Genomic DNA, 22,319 nt, shown 5'->3' with positions numbered 1-22,319 from the left:
AATATTAATTTGTTGGGTAATATTAAGGGTAATAAATAGTACTACTATCGTACTAGACGTGAGACATTGTAAAATTAGTTTGACCTAGGAATTTATAGCTACATTTTAAGCAATTGAGTAAGTCCTCTACTGTCTTTTTAACAGTTGCTATACCTATATGGCGGGATATAATAGTGGTAGATTCGTTTAACTGCGCTAGCCTAGTAATATGTCTCATATTTTGTTCCATTTACAGACTTTCGCGAAGAGAGACGTCAGATCCTGGAGATGGTGGGGCCGGAACTGCAAGCAACATACGACGATCGGTACATCGAGGTACTAAGAATTTTAATAATACTCGTTTGTTTTTCGTAGCGCAACTATAATATTATAACATAAGAAGTAAAAAACCCAAATTAACCAATTGAAGTTCACAGACACGTGCATGCGTGCGCAGCATTAAAATATATTGATATCTTAATGTATGTTTCTGAACATATCCCTTGAAAAATCCTATCCTTTATTGGATTTAGTCAAAAGTTAAAACTAACATTAGTAGTACATGACTGTCTAAAGTTTGCGGGTCGTGTTAAGCATGGTAACATTCGGCTGAAAGTTGGTCAGAAAAAGGTTGGGCACAAGAACAAAAGCGTTACATAAATTTATAAGGCTGCCACCACATTTTAGCGAACTCTCGAGTTCTATTCAACTATAGCTTTTATTTAGACATCAACTCAGCCTGAATAAGTCGGGCCTCCAGAAGGTTTATTTATACTAGGAACTTTGGTTGCGGGTGTCTTCTGCTAACTTATATGGCGCAAATGCTTGTGTGAGGACCAGGGATTGTTAAAATTAACGCGAAACTGATGAAATAAATTTCAGAGTTCTTGTGAAATACTTATATGTTTTCAACGAGGAGCCTCTATAGTTTCGCCATATCGGTCTGTCTGTCTGTCAAGATAATTAGTGCTAGAAAGTTGCCATTTCAATATATGTATAAATCAACCATGCCGACTAAGTGGTAAAATAAAAACTAAATAATAAATTGTTGTAGGGTATCTCCCCAATACGTACCTAAAGGAGAGATGCTTTTTTCGCTTTAACGCAATGATGTGAACTATCGTTGCACAGTTAGGTTTTTCAAAACGAATAGGGGTTTTCAAAAACTATTTCTTATAAAATTTATATTTTCAGTTATAATCGCTTCAAATGAAAAAAAAAACCGCCTCTTCTCTTTCTGACTTTTGAACTGCGGGTTCAAAAATATGAAATATTGTGAAAGAGACCCTTAATAAGACTTTCAATGGAAACTATAGCAAACATGATCGGTTAAGCCGTATTTGAGTTATCTCAAAAGTTTTCCTTCTTGGTAAATATATGTACAACGCCCTGCGAAGGTACTTACACCCTTTTGCTCGTAATGTGCTTTGTACATGTAACATGGTACTTACTAATAGCCCCCGTTCAAGGCAGCCAATTGTGACAGAGAGTAACTACGGAAACCTACACTGAGCATGATACGACAAGCTTTTGGCCGGTTTTTGTCATATTAAGTAATAAATATATATATATATATAGTCCTCCTCGCCGTATCTGACGACGGCGACTCCTTCAACTGTTTTTATTCGGAAACATGGAAAGCTCTAATATGGCTTGCAAAGCCAAATTTGGTCTTGAAAATGCGATCGCATGGTGCGCAATGAAGCTGACCAGCTGGGTTGTAGGTATAGGTATACGAGGGCCTCGGTCGCGTCTTACGGAGATGGCGCTTGGCATCCAGGTCTTCCAAGCGCCGCTGCTCGTATTGCTCTACCTTTCTGTGCATAAAAAGTAATAAATAACGTGTTAATAATTAAATGATAAAACTGTTTGGAAAAATAGAACAAAATTTATAAGACGCCTATAAAATTTCTTCATTAAGGGACGTCTTCATTTTATCAGATATACCTAAAAGTAATTTAACTATTATTTTTTCATCTCTCCTGTTCGGAAAGTGTGATTTTCATGAGCAGATAGCCGGGTGGAAAATAGCTTTTCCCACCCTAGGGTGGATTTTTTTTTTTAAAGTTATAATGAGCAAGCTTATGCTATATCAAATAGACCCAGTGTCTGTACCTCCATTCATTTAAGGTGGTACAGACACCTATTGCTATCTCATTCTGTCTCTTGAAAAAAGCTATTCAAATCATTCTACTACTCCACTCATTCATGGTGGTACAGACACCTATTGCTATCTCTTTCTGTCTCTGGGTGGGTTGGGTTTTATAGACTGAATTCGTACCCAATTTATCGGGATTGTATCAAAAATCGTATGCGATTTGTTACATGTGATTTATTTGTTGTCTATAGAGTAGAGCCCTTGTCTATAGATTACACTGAAACTTTTTAATTGGAAACAAAATCATAGAAAAGGCGGGAATAACGGATAAAACAAGAAAATTGTTCAGTTCTGAATAAAAATGGATTTATCGTGCGATTCCAGAGCGACGAAAAAATTAATTCAACTCCCGAATAGATAAAAGTAGAGGCTAATACGGCGATCGATAGTTTGCTACCGGAATTTTCTAAGGAGTGATACATGAAGGCATACGACCACTTTATAAACTGGAGAAGCGCTAAGAAAGTAAAGTCGCTGTCGGAAACCGTGTTTCTGGCATATTTCGCAGAAACAAAACTTAAAACCATCTACACTTTGGAGCACGTATACAATGCTTAAGTCAACTATTCATAACAAGCATCAAGTTGATTTGAAGAATTTTACGAACTTGTTAGCATTTTTAAAAAGACGATCGGAAAACTTTAAAAGCAAGAAATTAAAGATTTTCACTGCAAAAGAGGTCGAGAGATTCTTAAACGACGGTCCTATTCATATGTCTTTTTCGAATTGTTCAAATTTCTCTGTAAACTTCAGGGACATGTCAAACGCTTATCCTATTTCTATAGTAAACTTCAACTAATTTAATTTCATTGTTGTTATGTCGTTTACCTATCGCTGTAAGTATGTATCTGTTAATAATTTGTTCTAAAGAAATATATCTACAATAAACCTAAATTTTTGTGTTTGAGTTTCCTCTGTGTTTGTGTGAGTTTCAAAATATCTCGGCTGATATGGTTCACATTCCACCCTTGGTTAACAATCTACTATTACCACCTTGCGTTAATTCGACCTTAAGTGTTTTAAGTGCCCTAACCTCGGGTACAAAAAATATATAGGTAAGTAATAATACACAGATAAAAAAGATATCTTAATTCAAAACGCAAAACTCTCTTGCGCACTGTTGCTTAAATAAAATAATAAATTGCTTCGTCCAATAAATATGTCTTGAGTTAAAAACAACATAATTTTTTAAAGGAGAATAAAAATTATTTAGTTTTATCTTTACAAATTTTTAAAGCGAATGGTAGTGATTTGAGTTAAGATATTAATTATTCGCCGCAAGAAAAAAAGTCTTAGAAAGAGATATAGCACGCTCTTAAAAAACGGTTTTATCTTGAGTAACTCTACCTCAAACCAAAAATATTACCAAATTCCAAAGAAGAACCACCAAAATTTTCCTTTGAGACTTTTAAGTTTTTAGGCAAGAGCGATTAATTCTTGGTTTGATGTTTTCAATTTACAGTCAAGAGCTAAAGCTATTTTAAAAAAGAAGCACCAAAACTTTGGTTTGAGACTTTAAGTTTATAGACAAGAGCGATAAATTCTTGGTTTGATGTTTTCAACCTACAGTCAAGAGCCAAAGCTATTTCAAAGAAGAAGCACCAAAATGTTGCTTTGAGATTTAAGTTTTTACGCAAGAGCGATTAATTCTTGATTTGATGTTGTCAATATACAGTCAAGAGCCAAAGCTATTTAAAAGAAAAAGCACCAAAACTTTGGTTTGAGACTTTTACATAAAATAGTATCAATAAATTTGATGAAGGGGACAAGAGCACTGGTGGCCTAGCGGTAAGAGCGTATGACTTGCAATCCGGAGGTCGCGGGTTCAAACCCCGGCTCGTACCGATGAGTTTTTCGGAACTTCTGTACGAACATTTGATATTCACCAGTCGCTTTTCGGTGAAGAAGAAAAACATCGTGAGGTAACCGGGCTAATCCCAATAAGGCCTCTAGTTTAACTAGTTCCTACGTCAATTCTCGGGATTAGTTTCCAAGCGGACCCCAGGCTCCCATGAGCCGTGGCAAAATGCCGGGAAAACTACAAAGATTTCAACGAATGACGATAACCATGCTGGTTTAAGAAAATTCATTCTTTATTCAAGACATACTAAACTTGGCGCTAAGAGATTTCAGCTCTAGATATAAATAATATCATATTTCACATTGAGTAACGCACTCTTGAACCAATACTTTTTTCTTGTTTTTATGGAGAAATATAATTCTCAATTCAATTATGAGTATCTAACCCCAAGAAACAAAGTTTCTTGGCACAAGTTCTTTAAGTATTGCACTAAGACAGTTAGGTTTAATTTAAAAAATACGATATTTAAAACAAAACGTAAACGCTCTTGGTGAGAATAATGAGCTTTTTAAAAAAAAAACTTTTTATAGTTCGGATAGAGAATTTAATTTTTTAGCTTAAATAATAAACTTTGAAATATTTTATATCTTGACGCAAGAATTTTTTTTTTTTTCTTATATAGGAAACACAAAATGTCTTGACACAAGAGTATTTACTTGGCTGGAGAACTATTTTTTTTCTGTGTATGTGGAACAAGGCCTGTCGACTTCCTTAGAAAGATATGACGCTTCATAATTGCGCATGTGTGGTCTGACGCTCTGGAAATAGATACCAGTTATTAATATAAAAATATTTTGCTACAGCAACATTGCTCCTATCTGACTTTGTCTATTCAACTTTGGGAACAAATAAAAACATTTTTATCAAATATTTTGATTTATGTCACACTACCATATGTAAATTATTATTATTTTATATAAATTATTACCTATTTCAGTTTGTCTTTGTCTATGTTCATAAAATCTATGGAGGTCAGAGGCAGGCTGACGCAACTAGGAACAAAATAAGTTTTGTATGGAACTTGTTTCGCAAATCTTTGCCAACGAAGAAAAATAAAACGTCAGTGCTATTTATTCTGTCAAGTTTACATCAAGTCAACTGTCAGCATAATTGTTTTGTTTGTTATGAAGGCTTCAATGTTTTGTTCGGGTATTTCGTGCAATTTCTTTATTATTTAGTGAAAATATGGAAAATAGTGAACCGTGATCAGAGTAAAGAACGAGTTTGTTACAATGCCACCGAGAAAACGGTTTACTAAGTGTGAAATATGTGGCAAGCGAGCCACTCGAGAAAATCACGAAAAAAGGGATTTTATGGCGAAATTTCCCTTGGATAAAGACCGGTACGTAGGTTGCTTTAGATACTTTTGACCTTATTTTGGTGCAGCCGGCTTTAAACACATCGAAAAATTGATTTATATTATGTTTAGTTGTGAACTAGGAATGTACTAAAACGATCGATAATTGTATGTTTATTTGTATATCAGTGTAAGTAATTAAATAAAATATGTAAAATTTCCTGAGAACTTGCATGCAATATGACACAAAATTAATTCGTCGAAAATTTTCAGTGGAAAATTATCTATCATCTATGCATTAATGGTCATTATTTAACATGTCTGATTTGATTTATAGATGCATATTAGCGCTAAATAATCAGTTGATCATCTCATTAGCAAACACTTGGAATATAAACTGTACATAACCAAGGCTGTATGTTTTCAGATGCAGGCAGTGGGTTAAATTTGTTGGGAACGAAGACCTGATACATCTTCCCATAGAAAAGTTACATTTATTGAAACATGTATCTGCAGATCATTTTGAAAATAGTGCTTTTAATAAAAAAAAATTAAGAATAAAATTAGTGAAGGATTTTGTAATTACAATCTGAGTGTAACGAGGTATTCTAAAATAGAATCCTGGCGTAGTGAGGGATTCAAGTGTTAACGCCTATGGGTGGTATTCCACCTATGCAATTTCTTTGTCCAATGTGTATTGCGTCTCACATTTTGATTAATGACAGAGTGAGACGCAATGACATTGGACCAAGAAATTGGATAGGTGGAATACCACCCTAAGGTCGAAATATTTTTGCTACCACGTGATAAATTTACATACTGCTTTGCACATCACCTATGAGGAAATGATTATGGTACAAATAAATAAATAAATAAATTTAATTAAATAATTTAACCTAAGAAGTATGCAAAAAGAGGAAAAAAGTGATCCCTCCTAGTAGGGAAAAAAAGTGCTACTTTCATCCTTCCTAGTGGTGAAGAACAACAAGGTGTTCTAAAAAAAATCGAGTCCACATTAAGCTCAACCACGTATTAGTCCACTCATAGAACTATCCACTATATAACATACAACTTAAATGTGGACTCGATCCTAACTTGATTTCGAGTACAAAATTTGTAGACAAGAGTATATATTTCAACCCTCCCCATTTTATCGATATCGATAAGAAACGCAAGCGTGTAGCGTACTACACTATTTAAATTGCTTATGTTTGTACTATGGTTCTTTGACAGTTCTTTGTCGTACATTTTGGTAATGATTTGCGAAACAAAGGGATTCCACTCGCTAGTATGGAAGTCCCGTCTCTTAAAACGTAGTGATTATATGCTCTTTGGTCAGAGGCACATATCGGTATATCCATAAAGCCTTGCACTTGGGTCTGGCCGGTTAGAACATAGACAAAAGTCTGCAATGTCAATGCTGTCAAAGTAATCGACTATTTTCATTTTCAAAACTATCAGTTTTCATATAAAATGATTAAATAACGATTTATGTTCTTGAAATAGATTTATTGATTAATTTTTAAAATTAAAAATCCACCGCACAGTATCTCCGCTCAGACTCGGTTAAAGTTTAATCCATTGTACTAAACTAAGAAACAACAATTATTTCAAGGTAAGAAATATTTTAATCTATAAATAAAATAAGTGTACTATTGCCAAATTCAAATACATAAATTTAATCTTACCACCCTCTTAAGTCCCACGGACGCCCTATCGCATCCAAAATTACAATCAAAATTCATCATAGATGTAAAATTTTACATTGTTTTAGCCGGCAATTTAGAACTCTGGTAGCTATTAGCAAGGTTAGTAATTAGGGACATAGGTTATAGTATTGTTTAAAATGTGACTGTTTTGTTTTAGAGGGTGAACGTGAGAAAATAATCCATCATTTCCTTGAAAAGGCTCAAAATCAAAAGGCACGGATCCGCCACATAATTCCGACTAGTTGTAGTTTCTCGGTGACCATCAACAAGACCGCTGCATTGAGCTGTGGAGCAGAAAGTGTCCGACAGTCGGCTAGATGTAATAACAACTTTGTCTGTTATATATTCATGTAATTTTTAGTTTTTTGGGCTGATATATGTGATATGATTACAAGTTACACTAATTGCAATTGTGGAGTAAAATCAGATGTGCCAAAGATCATGTTTTAGATATATAAAAAGCTATATTAAATGCAATAAATAGTATATGTATATATATAAAATTGTTTTTATCATGAAGATTTTAATGACTTCTATTTATTGTTATGACGGTGATCTGGGAATTAAAACATGCGCTAAAAATAGACGACCTAAACATAAATAACGCCTTAAAAAAATCAAAAGATAATCACACGCACAGGATAGGTTAACTATTTGGTACCCACATCAATAATGAACCGAAATTACCGACCTGTGGTCTCATTGAATAAAATTCATATAGGTATGTAGATATTATATGGAAGTGTCACAGTTAGTTCAACAAGCCCCGTCCGATACATAAATTTGTATAGAAAATGACTTTTTTCCTACCTATTGTATGTTTTTCGAACGAATTAAGCTCTTTTGATCCTAATATATAGGAATAAAAATATTTATAACTTGATAATAAACTGTATTGTTACCTTTTATATTGAAAAAACTTTAAAATATAGATATCATTATCTCTTAGGACAAAATATGCCTGTGATTTTGATTAATATGTAAAATAATATTTTTTTTATTTGATAGATACTAATTTAAAAACCTCACCCCAACAAAAACAAAAAATGAAAAAATACAAAAAGAAATTCCGTCGCCGGGATTCGAACCCAGAACCACTAGCTAGAACTGGATCACTACCTACCAAAACCCGCCAGGCTAAACCGGTTGTCAATTTTAGTACTGAGATACAAAGAGAGCGCCACTAGTATAAACGAACTTTTGAAAGGGGCATTTTTTTGTATGGAGTTAGCGTTCTTCTCCTAGTGAGTATTATATTCTTTGATGTGGAATGACTAAAATCTATTTGTTCTGTATTGTTACGTTATATGTCAACACGGATAATCAAATGTATTTTATCTATGTATGTAAAAGTATGACAATAGTTGAAAATAGCCTTGTGTTGCGTGTAATACGCAGATTAGAGATCACGAAAACTCTGAAAATGCCCGCATCGCGTGCAAGTTGTATTTTCGGGACCCGAGGACTTCGTTTTGTCCGGCTTACAAGTCTTACAACATTACAGATATACCTACGGCGCGAGTCGAACAATGCTTGTAAGATGTTATATCGATACGATATTGATCTGTCAATATCAAATCTGATTTAATTATTATTTTATTTCAACAGGGTACGTAAGTAAGTAAAAAAATCAGAAGTATGTAAACTGAACTAACTAAAAACTAATCTTTAGTTGTGTGAAAGGTGAAATTAACCATTTCCTCAGAGTACCCCGTAAACTTCGCGAAACTGCATTAAATAAACTAATCCTCCAACACGTAAATACTTCAGAACCGGCTTCACTCAAACACGTCCCAACAACTCCAAACAAAAGTTGTAAAGCATGTGTGATTCGAGCCTTATTTGCCGAAGAAATTCGGAGCGCAGTCACCGGCGACAGAGACTGTCGACCGAATTCTGCCAAACTCCGCTTTCGTAAACGGATTGACGCCTTGCACCGAATACTGCAGTGAATTGCATTCAGTGGCTTCAGTCGAGTGGGGAGGACGTTTATAGGTACAGTCAACTGCAGAGATAGTTGATCCCCCCTGCATAGAAATATGTTTGCAGGAGGGGCCAACTATCTCAGCAGCTGACTCCACCTACGTGTGAAATGCCAAGAGCTTTAATTTTTTAATATCGAGATTCTGATTTTAAGTATCTTATTATATATTATAGCAGATAAAATACGAAAATAGGTTGAAATTACAGTTATGTTACATTTTTGCTAAAGTTTTCACCAATTGTACCGAAATTCACTGACACTAACTGCAATGTAAACTAATCTAATCAATGGCCGAGCAGGGATATGGGCCGAGTATCGAGTCGAGTAGTAAAAAAAAGCCTTGAATTTACGCTGAAACCATTAATTATTATTGGCGTTACACTAATTTAATAATAATGAAAATACAATATCTCCAAAAATGAATTTACTTTTTACAGATTACATCATTATGTCGGAGTTGAAAGTATGAGAGGAATAAATAGTTTTAGCCAATGTTGCCGTGTCTCTATTAACTTATCTTTAACAAATGTTTATTATAAGCCACTGTCACTTTACATGTCTGTTTTGCTTTGCAATAGTCCATACGTATTATTATAATGACATCGACTCTGTAAATGCATATCTTTCAAAGTATTAGGTAAAAATCGGCTTGATATTAAGGCTTGTAAAATAAAAACGTGGCGTCATGCATCTCTTATTTTTGTATAGGTAATTCAGTATTTTATTGGTCTTGTGCGTATATATTTTTTATAAAACATTAAGTTTGCATCATGTTTGCATCGTCAAGTAGAATCATGGTATTTGAAGGTTTGTCACTTTTGAACCTTATAGACCGCTGGCTAGGAGCATATATCGTCATTCATCGCCTTGAGGCTGATACTTTTTCAGATGATTGTTTAGTTAGATGCTATCATGAATTAAAAAAAAGTCAGCCGGTTGTATCGCGGTGGAAAAACCGTCATGTAAAAAAAACCGTCATCGCCTCCCCATTGATATAGTGTCAGATGATAGTTTAGATGCTATTTTAAATTAAAAATAAACCGTCACCAGGTTGTATCGCGGTGGAAAGACCGTCAGCTGGTCACACGTAAAAAAAAAAAAACGCGCCTTACCACTTATGTCCGCAAAGTATGCGTAATCCGATTATTTGAAACGCCTGATGGAATGCTACATGCAACGTTTCATGAGTTTGTTTTTACTGTCATAAAAAGGTAAAGCGCTTATTTTTTACATGTTTATGCGACCAGCTGACGTTCTTTCCACCACGATAGAACCAGCTGATATTTTTTTTAATCAACAATAGCATCTAAACTATCACCTGACAAAGTATCAAACGGGAGACGATAACTAAATTAATTTATTTTTTTACGTGTTTCGGTGGCTGCCATTCCTCAACCCACTAACGGAGCGGCAACTGACGTCCACGAGGGTTTTTCATGCATAGCCGTTAACCACTATACGAGTTATCGCCCGGAAGGCAATTGGTCATGAAAATCTATTCTTGGCCCGCGGTCTATAATATGAATGCCATTACATAGAATCGAAAAGTGATAAACCTTCAAATTCGGTGACTGACACCTATTTTCTCCATCCATTTAAGTCTTCTAACAGAGGAATCTTGCTAAATAAGCAAAGAGTACAAGCGAACGCCGTGTTCTAGATTGAGTTCCTGGACATGCACTACGGCACGGACGGCGGCGACGAGAACAGCCCGGCGTTGTTACGACACCTCCTTGACGAGATTCGCTGCTGTAACGAGACTTCCAAAGCTGGCTACTTCCTCGTAAGTTCACATTTTCATTTCATTCATTATATTTCATTTTATTTATTTCGTTGCTGGTATAGGCGAACGTATGAAGGTATTAAAGTGCCGTGTTCAAAAAGTGGAATTTTGGAAAATCGTACCGCTTTTTTAGATCACAATTTATACGCTCCCATAAAATGTTGAGAATTTTTTCTAGTGACTTCATAGATTCGAATCCTGATTTTTTGAGTTTCGCTTGATGAAAAAAAAATCACGAACATAGGTCTAAAATGTACTTTAATGTAATACATAGTTATAAATATAATAAATGCTCTTAAAATTTTTTTTTTAGAAAACTCATGGATTACTTTTTTGTTAAAACTTACAACAAATTAATATTTAAAAAAACATGATATCCGCGGTCCCGAGCACGCACATCATCCATCTCACCCACGTGCTCAGTGAGAGTAAGAGAAGAACAGGAACCTACAAGGCCTTTAGATTATCCATCTATCACAATTACGTGAGGTACGAGGATGTATTCCAATTGATGTCTGTTGGCATTGTTTGATTTTCCCTTTGCACCGCTCCGCTACTTCATTCGGCTCTGGTGATTGCTCAACCTAACGACCTAATTCTCCATGCATTGCGATCGATTCGCTGTTCGATACATTTAGGATTACTGACCTATTTATATTCGCTCGATAATGTATGTTTATGAAGGTTTCCCAAATTGCAAACTTTTTGAGTAGGTACTAAGTGCTACGGATGGGTTGTATCACTATTTCCTATATGTAGTCGAAAAAATATTATTTACACCGATGAATATTATCGCTAATGGCTCTTTTACAATAGGGTTATTCAACAATTAGCATTCGGTTTTGTTTAAAGTATACTTGAGCTAAACAATCTTGATCGTACTTACTTAACTTAGTTTTCTACATTTGAATTTCTAAGTTTTCCTAGTATTCCAACGTTTCAATTCCAAGTTAAAAAAATAGAAGATTTATGTAAAGAAACATCAATTTAATTAAATACGATTTGTGTCGAAGAAAAGTCTCAGTTACCTAATAACGTGTCGATATTATCCCAGAAACACGTAGTATCATAACTAGTTATTCCCACTATATATATGGGAAAACACTTCACACCTCTTTTGTCCTTTTCTATTTGTAATAAAAGATAGTTTTATGACCTATCGGTGCAAATTATATTTCGTCTACTATACCAGCGTACGAAGTTTAAAGCAGTCCTGAGACTATATACATAGCTTCCTATATCTATAGTTTCATGAGTGCTGCACGGTCGGTATTTCCCTATATTTGATTGAGCAGGTAAACAATTTTTAGGAAGCATCTAAATGGTGGAACACATTTTGATGTCATTTTTTTCTTTTTTTATTATGCACGCTGATCAACACACACAACCATTATAATTTTACCTATCAAGTTACAAAAACATTTGCCATAATACTATATATGAAGCGCATCACTATCAGGTTTCCATAAGTGATGTGATCCATCCCTGCTAGGTTCTTACCCGTTTGATTGTCAAGATTTAAAAAAATGCACCTATCAAGCCTCATTTCCTCCTTAAAGTCCTAAAAATACTGCATAAGAAAAAATAGGTAGGTACCAGGGATCGGAACCGGTTTTTTGGAAAAACTATGATATAAACATATATTTCGGTTTATTTTGTACTCCAAATATAGGACTCGGTTGTGTTTTTAGACAACGACTTCGTATTATTAGATTGCCCAATTAGAAATGAAATAATTAACAGATAACGAAAAAATACCATTTTCGTTCCCATACAAAAAATACCGGTTTCCGATCCCTGGTAGGTACAAAAATATGATAAGATAGGGTCTTTAATTTTGCCATTAAATAACTAAGTGTGCCCTATAAAGGGTTAAACCAGTTAATGTCTGTGTTATTTTGTTGACCATAGTTATCTTACAGATCTCTAAATTCGTAAATTGATTTAGTAGAGATATTCTAAAACAATATTTTACGAAAAATTGCATAAAAACATGTAAAAATACGATGTGTTCAAATATCCAATTACAGTCATTCAGTACGACTAAATAAATACGAACTCGTTATATTTTAACACTTTAACATAAAGGGGATTGGATATTTTTGTAGCGGTCTATAGGTCAATGTAAATAAGAGGAAAATGTGCACATGATATACACATTAAAATGTTAGTACCAACTGACCCTAATGCAATAAGAAACGGGCCAAATAAATTCATTTGTCACGATTTCTTTTTATAAAAAATCAGCTTAATAAATATAAATGACACTTATTGTGTTCTTTATACTTCAGCCTTATAATAAAATGAATTCCGCTTTGTTATCTGAGCGTGTCCCGCGAAGATACGATTAATTTAAATGAGCTATATTAAGCCGAACGACACCATTTTTACTAGTCTTTTTTAGTAAATTAAAGAATAACAAAGGCCTTCCCTCAATATTTATTTGAAATAAATTGTAAAAGGAAATGAGCTTTAAATTAAATTATATTTATAGGGCAGCTTGCAGCCAAATAAAGATAAAGTCAGTTAAGCCTTATTTGGCTTCAATCTTTTGGTGAAGTAAGAAATCAAATAATATTTTTTATTTTTATTTCACAAAAACTTTATGAAAACTCCATCGTGCCCCCAGGTAGGGGCAATATGGGGTATCCAGTGCGGGTGACTACGGGGTACATTATTTTATTTGTCATAGAATAAGTAGATGTGGATTTCTTCTAAATCTACGTCATCAACTCCTGCACATGCTGTGTGGGCCCACTGTCCACATAGCTGGCAGCCTGGCAGACCACCCAACGCTCCGAAGACTTTAAATAAGTGTGGTTTGAGTCAACACAATATGTGCATAAGACCTCCTCCTTAACATTTTCTCCATCAGAGCGAGCTTTTTGAGTTTTCTTCTGTTTTATTGAGTTTTTTTTTTTCAACCGCGGATCATTCGGATGTCCAATGTCCAATTCAATTCTCCAATATGGTATGTGGAACACCGTGCACTTGAGTTGCTTTTCTGTAACCTGCTGATTTGCTTAAAACTGCATCAATTGCATGTTTCATGCTTTCTACAGACCAACTGCCCCTGGAATATTTATTTTTATAAGTTCGTACCATTTTTATATACCTAAAACAAAATAAATAATATTATTAAATGAACAGACCATTCAGGGGCATAATGGGGATGGGGCACAACGGGGTACCCCATTGTGCCCCATAGCCATGACCCCGTTATGCCCCCATGTCTAACAGAATTTTAAATAACAAATAAAAATAAATATTGAAGGTCAGAGTGATTTTGCTCAAAACATATCAATAGTTGATGTTAGTAGTAAAACACATAAAAAAAACTATGGTAGTAATCTAACCACTTACCTTTTTAGACACGTTTTGGTAACCACTCAAAATTATATGAAATTTCGTCGAAAAAAAGAATTGGTCGTCAAAAATTAATGCATGCAATCTGGTCGCCGGTCACTGCCGCACTGAAGGCCGATGCGAAATGCCCTCTTATTGGCGAAAACAAAACACGGCTAGTGTGCATAGTTACTTGTATGTGTGGGTGGCCCCGTCGTGCCTCGCTTCTCCGTTTTGCCCCCCTTTAACCCTTCGACTGGCCGCAGCGGGATATGTCTGTTTTTAAATTTAATTTAGTGACAGAAAGTAATAATTCCAATCATGTATCTCATCTGAAGGGTTAATATTTATTTTATATTATTTGCCTGTAAACATTTTTTTTTCTCAGTGTCTCATTGGCGGCGATGCATCATCCTACCTGCCAGTGCTCCCCTTCACCATTAAACAGGACACGTTCGAGCAGTTAGTACAGCCCGGGTCTCCCCAGGCGGCGCTAGTGCAGGCGTGCTACCGGCTCCACGCAGACGGCCTTTATCACCTGGAAGGAGACGATAAATGGTGAGTACCGAAAACTCAGGTTACTTAGTTAGTCCACAACTTACAACTATGGTCAAAATACAAGTTCGTGTAAAATATGTGCACCTTGTGCCAAGTGCCTTAAAAACTTAGCTCATTTTACTTAAAGGAAACATTCTTTTATTTTATTTTTAAAAGAAACAAAACTGCATCCCATTTTTAGGGTTCCGTACCTCGAAAGGAAAATACGGAACCCTTATAGGATCACTTTGTTGACCGTCCGTCCATCTATCTGTCTGTCAACACCCTTTTTCTCAGGAACGCGTGGAGGTATCAAACTGGAATTTTATATCAAATACTCAGGTCTACTGTCCCTTGGAGCTGTGAAAAAATCAAACCAACGCAATCAAAAGATACAGCCGTTTATGCCACAAATTTCCGCAAATTTTCGACCCTCGAAAGGGAATCAAAAGCTACAGGGTACTTACTTCCCGTGAATTCAGAATCTTTAAATTTGGTACTAAGCAACGTCTTATAGCACAGGTAAAGCAAAAGTTGCGAAAACCGTACATTTTTAGTTAATATATACCTACAGGTTTGTACGGAACCTTCGGTGCGCGAATCTGACTCGCATTTTGTCGGTTTTTTTTTTTTTATTCGCTTGTTTCGCCCGGGACGCGAACAGACAAAAAAATTGGTAAAAATAAACACTCGGTCGGTCGATGTCAAAATTTCTCCAAGAAACATTAAGACCTAATGTAGTAGTAGTAGTAGTAAAACTCTTTATTGTACAGAAATGAAAACAAAACAGGAGATAAAACACTCATCATTAGTACAAAGGCGAACTTATCCCTTTAAGGTCTTCACTCGTTTGTTTACAGAATATCCATGAAATCGAATATTTAGTAGGTAGGTAGTACACAAGAAAATTTTCAGACAATTTATATTTCTACAGTTCTCGTCAATACAGATATTATTTTTGTTACGCCGTTAGAGAATGGTAGATAATTTTAACGCGTAATGGTCTGATCCGCTACTTTTAATGCTGACTGTACCTATGATTTTGAACGTCATTTACTTCAATAACTCGACCAAGACATTTTAAGAGGAGTTCAATAGAAATGGCAAATAATGTAATCAAGTATAACAGAGAAGTTTCTGCACGCAAATTCGTCTGCGTGGACTGATGATGATGATTGATAAAAACTATCTTATGTCCTTCCCCAGGCCTCAAACTATCTCCATCTCCATACCAAATTACAACTAAATCGGTTCAGTGGTTTAAGCTTGAAGAGGCAATACTCGTAGACCGATAGATAGACTTTGGTATTTATAATATTAGTACTTATAGATTTAACATATAACCTAACATTTTTACGAACGTTGTTTTCACTGAAATCTTAATAATTTACATGGTGTTCTGCCTTTTCGCCGAAGTTTTATTGTCTGAATCTCACCTGCCAACCAATCTTTCGCAAATGGTTACGTTTTACTTGATTATTGTTAAGTAGATTATTATTATAACATACAACATTTGGATACATTTCACTCGCCAAATAATGCAATTTACCAACCAAGTATTTATTTTTCACGCCACTGTTCGGAAATTAGGCAATAGATGGTCTAAAACATCAAAAAGTGGCGCCATCTTACCGGCCATCGGCTAAAGTTTGTGGCGCCATCGCTCGAGATAATGCCGCCATACCTATTAGACCTTTGATCTATTAGATGGCGCCACTTTTTGATATTTAACAAATTTACCACATATCAGAGAAATAATAATAAAAAATATACAATTTTATACAATTTTGGTGTTTGACGATCCTTTTGGTAAATTCTTATTATTAAGTAAGTACACCATGTCTATAGGTAACTAACTAACTTGGCGTTATTAATAAAGTATTTGTATTTGTATAATAATTCAATGTTTTTTTTTAGAACAATAATAACTGCATCAATAAATTGCTATGATATTTAGATTAAGATGATATTTGTAAAATTTGACGATTTAAAAGTGCTTGTTGCTAGGCCTATTTGAATAAAGAATATTTTGACTTGACTTAATAAAGGTCAAAGTTAAATGACGTTCTAAAAGTTTTAATCATTTGTCGAAAGATGGCAGTAAATTTACTGTGGCTTGAACTATGGAGTGAAGAGGAGTGGCATCTCTTGTGGTAGAACTGTTGCAAAAGTGTCCAGCTGTCAGCTATAAATAATAGTTCCAAATCTCTCCAGAGTAGCGCTAGAGTAGCTAAGAACCTAGGCGTTATTGACGGATTTGATTTTTTTGTTCAAGTACTCTAGGTATTGTAGCGCCACCTATTTAAAGTTTTTTGATGACACTTTTTGGTATATGGAGATTTCGTTCCTTTTCTCCACCTTCCGTAGCTTGAACGTTTAATTTGACAGTACACCTCTATTTCAAATTCTCTTTGATAAACTGTTGATAAGATCATTGTTGTCCTTAAAATTACGAGATTACGAAGTAATAAATGTAAATTGGATTGTTTAAATTATTTGCAATTTCTATTGAATTCGAATTGGCTGGGTTAAAGGCAGCTGTCAAAACTTTGGCTCTTAAATATTTCCCGACAGTGAAATTTCACGAAAATAAGTAGATAGGTACAGTTACAGATAAGTAGACATATTGAGTACGAATCAAATATCGACTAGTCTGTTTATGAGGCTCAAATGTTCACGGGACCAACAGTTTCAAAGCAGTAAAAAGCCAGAAATGAGTGTCAAGGTCGTACACTCGTACATTTCTGCAGTGAGTTCTACGGTCTTCTACGCCCCATACAACATCAAAGGTATTGAATGTAGGGAAGATACTTCAGTAAATTTTTAGTAAAAAAATAGTGTCTAAGCATTTAAATCAAAGCGATTACAACCAGAATAGAACTATTTAAGTAATTTAATTTTTCCATTATAAAAAAGACCGCCTTCAAAATACACCCAGAAATTAAAAAGCAATAAATAATTTTTATTAACGACGAACTATTGACGACGATTTTGACGACCGGTTTGGCCTCGTGGGTAGTGATCCTGCCTATGAAGCCGATGGTCCCGCGTTCAAATCCTAGTAAGGGCATTTATTCGTGTGATGAGCAAGGATATTTGTTCCGGAGTCATGGGTATTTTCTATGTATTTAAGTATTTATAAAATATGTATAATATATATATCGTTGTGTAAGTACCCTCAATACAAGCCTTATTGAGCTTACTGTGGGACTTAGTCAATTTGTGTAATAATGGCCTATAATATTTATTTATTTATTATTATTTATATTTATTACTAAGCGTTGTGTTGCACGCGCCGAGCGGGGTACCTATTTGGCATAGCCTCGACTTCAAACACATCAGAAAATCATATGTAAATACCAATATTATTTTTAGATCTTGGGTGTTTTTTGAAGGCGTTTTTAGGGTTCCGTAGACGAATGGCAAAAAACGGAACCCTTATATATTCGTCATGTCCGTCTGTCTGTCCGTTTATGTCACAGCCACTTTTTTCCGAAACTATAAGAACTATACTGTTCAGACTTGGTAAGTAGATGTATTCTATGAACCGCATTAAGATTTTTACACAAAAAAAGAAAAAAAAAACGATAAAATTTGGGGGTTCCCCATACTTAGAACTGAAACTCAAAAAAAAAAAACATCAAACCCATACGAGTGGGGTATCTATGGATAGGTCTTCAAAAATGATATTGAGGTTCCTAATATCATTTTTTTCTAAACTAAATAGTTTGCGCGAGAGACACTGGTAAAATGTGTGTCTCCCTCCCCCCCCCCCTGTAACTTCTAAAATAAGAATAATAAGAATAAGAAATATTTATTAGCACAAAAAGTTAAAAAATTTAGATTAATATTTAATTGTACTTACATAGAAAATTGCGCTAAAAGGTCTTCACTCAGCTTGATGTCCCGAAGTTAGTCTTACGACACACTACGGGACGCTGGTTTTCAGTGAAGCCTGGTAAAACTAAAACTAATTATAAAACTAGAACTAAACCTAGAACTAGAACTAAAAAAAACTAGATGCTACCAATATCCAAGAAAATATACTTAACACAATAAATATACACAGCATTTGTAAGAGAATGATAAACCTAAAAAAAATACATGATGTACAATTACCATTCAAACTTCCACCGAAAATTGGTTTGAACGAGATTTAATAAGTAGTTTTTTTTATACGTCATAAAATTAAAAAAAAAAAAACATCAAACCCATACGTGTGGGGATACCCCACCAGGTCTTCAAAAATTATATTGAGGTTTCTAATATAATTTTTTTCTAAACTGAATAGTTTGCGCGAGAGACACTTCCAAAGTGGTAAAATGTGTCCTCCCCCCCCCCTGTAACTTCTAGAATAACAGAATGATAAATCTAAAAAAAATTACCCCACCAGGTCTTCAAAAATTATATTGAGGATTCTAATATCATTTTTTTCTAAACTGAATAGTTTGCGCGAGAGACACTTCCAAAGTGGTAAAATGTGTCCCCCCCCCCTGTAACTTCTAGAATAACAGAATGATAAAACTAAAAAAACTATATGATATACATTACCATGCAAACTTCCACCGAAAATTGGTTTGAACGAGATCTAGTAGGTAAGTAGTTTTTTTTATACGTCATAAATGGCACGGAACCCTTCATGCGCGAGTCCGACTCGCACTTGGCCGCTTTTTTATTTTAAAATAATGTTATTTTAAAAGTTTTAGTACTAAGTTTTTTATATATATAATATGGCGAACTAAACGCACCGTTCCAATGAGACAGCGAGGTTTCGGATGAAACGAAAATACCATCGAATATCATCTTCTTCTTCCTCGCGTTGGCCCGGCATTTTGCCACGGCTCATGGGTGGGAGCCTGGGGTTCGCTTGACAACTAATCCCAAGATTTGGCGTAGGCACTAGTTTTTACGAAAGCGACTGCCATCTGACCTTCCAACCCAGAGGGTAAACTAAGCCTTATTAGGATTATTCCGGTTTCCTCACGATGTTTTCCTTCACCGAAAAGCGTGTGGTAAATATCAAATGATATTTCGTACATTAAGGCGCAGGGTAGGGCAAGGCATTCTCCATACAAACCTTGTGCAAGTTCGTTATTTTTGGCACTATAGCATTTAATTTAATTTTTTGCTTGTATATATTGGATATACGCAGAATTTGATGAAGAAATTTTTCTTTATTTAATAAAATAAAAATACAAAAAAAATACATCAAGCCCTAGCTAACAGAAAAATAAGCATATTTACCAAAAATAATAACTGTGGCCCAAACACAAACGAAGAAAAACGCGCACAAAATTTGTATGGAAAGAGCTTGCCTACCCTTCGCCTTAAGTTCCGAAAAACTCATTGGTACGAGCCGGGATTTGAACCCGCGACCTCCGGACTGCAAGTCGCACGCTAGGCCACCAGCGCTTCCAAAATACCATCGAAAGTAACCCTTTGAAATAAAAAAAGATTACAATTGGGGAACATACATAATAAAAAGATTCCGACGCAGAACCTACTGCTTTCTTTGAAGTCGATTAAAAAGAGCTATAAATTGCGAACCGTTGTGTTGCTGTATTTTTAAATATTCAATCATTTCGTAAAAATGCAAAAATCAAGTATGCAAAACATTCTTGCCTAAACCGTGAAATTATTGAAAATTATTCTTACCACACAATACTTAACAGGCTAAATGTCCCTGCGGCAGAGGCCTACGTCGAAATTCACTTTGAATAATACGAAAGTCGGTGGTTAAACAATTCATAATTTAAAATTTGAGGCAAGAGAGCATAATAGGAGCTATTCGCTTGGGAGTGGTTAGAAACCTATTGTGCTCAAACTATTCAGAACTTTGGCAGCGAGCGGTGACACTGAGAGTAACTCTGATAACAAACTCCTTCCAGTCCCGGGAGGGTAATAGAGTGAATATGTTTGTAGGGATTTTTAATCGTGAATAATATACTCGTATTAGGTAATATACCATACAAATAGAAGGCGACTTACCCGGGAAAATAGGTAGTAAATCGCTTTAAGTCGTTTTAACGCCATCGATTAGATACCTGGAAATCGATTCTAATTTAACATTTTTTGTGGTTATTAATTAGTTTTGTTGTGGTAGTAGTAGTAAAACACTTTATTGTACAAAAAGAAACATAAAACGGGAAAGTACACACATCATTTGTACAAAGGCGAACTTATCCCTTTCAGGGATCTCTTCCAGTTAACCTTTGAGCAATTGAGGAAGAATTGGATTGTGGTTTTGGTATTGGCGCGTATATCACGCAAGACTTTGACTTCTTTTCGCAAGCACCAACTAGCGTGAGCGATCTTCAAGGTTGTATAAAAACCGTAACAATCTGTTAAATTATAATCGGGCACCTGGCTAAGCGAAGAGGTTGACATGGTGCTAGCGACCGCCGCCGTACGACTACGAACCTCATGCAAAGTTCAACTAACCAGCAATATTAATAATTTATTAAGATTAATTGAAACCTTTATATTTGATGAATGTACAAAAGTTCATCTCCACTTGAGTGGATTTGTTCCTTATTTATATTTTCTTCACTCTTTATAATCATTTGATTTTTACCACTAGCTTTTCGGCGAAGAAAAACATCGTGCGGAAACTTGCATACCTCCGCGAAGAAATTCAAAAGTGTATGTGAAGTCCTTATCCCGCTTTGAGCCACCGTGGGGACTTCCAAACACTCGTCCATGAGAATAGGCCAGTGCCCAGCAGTAGGACATCTGATATAGAATAAATCATTATTTTATAAACTGAAATATTAGTAATTAGGTGCTACAGCGTTCCCAACATCATCAACAAGTTCCAACGACCTGGCAATAAAATACCTTGTTTCTTTACGCTGAGGGATATATCCCTTGAGTGCTTAAGGAAAACCTTTATATTTCTCTATCTAGGCTATGACAATTTATGGCTGTTTCCTTGAAACGGGATCCGGACACTCAGTAGGATCGTAAAATAAATAATTTAGCGGATGGAAAGAGGCTACGTCGCACATAAATATTGCTACACCTGAAAGGACCAGCAGGTTATCATTTGCGAGAGCGGCCGCTAAGGGAATTGATGGAATGAGTTTAAAGATTCTATCTATTTCCATTATTGTAAACGTTATTTGGATCGGTTTTTTAGCAGATTTGTAAGAACTCAGAACGGCACCTGTTACAAGTTTTTATACAGATTTTTTATTTCCTGAAAATAGATTTTGAAGGAGATAGTTTGATTCTATATTGGATACCTATAAAGTTGATTTATACAGTTTTATACACAGGTATAGGTACTTGAAAAGTCATTTGATACTATTAACTTTATGTAAATGCGTAATTTAGTGGCGCATTCTGCCTATCAGAGGGCTGTAGCTTATGAACCAAAACAAAAAGACTTTTGAAATTTCCAATAATGAGATTTATTCCAAATTAAAGTGGGCTTAAGACTTTTTGCGTGAAACGACCCAGTCAGACAAGCCAGTTTTTTAATTATTGAAATCTACAATTGCTTGTCACGTAGTAAATTAATTTTAAATTGCTGTGTGCGCTAAATTAATCTTATTAAATTGTTGGCGCTACCGCAAACTTTTTAACTGATTAAAATATTAATTGGACGGAGAATAATGTAGGAAACTTAATTATACGTCTATTACACATGAAATTTTAATACAAT

General features: G+C 35.0%; 1 protein-coding gene across 4 annotated transcripts in view; it reads left to right on the top strand.

Annotated features, from left to right (window-relative positions):
• LOC133519875 (protein qui-1) overlaps positions 1-22,319 on the top strand; it is a 136,858-nt gene that overhangs the window by 61,907 nt on the left and 52,632 nt on the right. For all 4 annotated transcript variants that reach the window (XM_061854044.1, XM_061854043.1, XM_061854046.1 and 1 more), the window contains 3 exons: positions 236-315; positions 10,649-10,771; positions 14,505-14,674. In XM_061854044.1, the coding sequence (XP_061710028.1) occupies positions 236-315; positions 10,649-10,771; positions 14,505-14,674 (373 nt within the window). The remainder of the gene's footprint in view (positions 1-235; positions 316-10,648; positions 10,772-14,504; positions 14,675-22,319) is intronic.

The sequence above is a fragment of the Cydia pomonella genome, chromosome 7, assembly GCF_033807575.1.
Source record: "Cydia pomonella isolate Wapato2018A chromosome 7, ilCydPomo1, whole genome shotgun sequence".
Lineage (NCBI taxonomy): Eukaryota > Metazoa > Arthropoda > Insecta > Lepidoptera > Tortricidae > Cydia > Cydia pomonella.
Note: the sequence above shows the minus strand (reverse complement) of the source record. Positions and strands in the feature narration are given on the sequence as shown.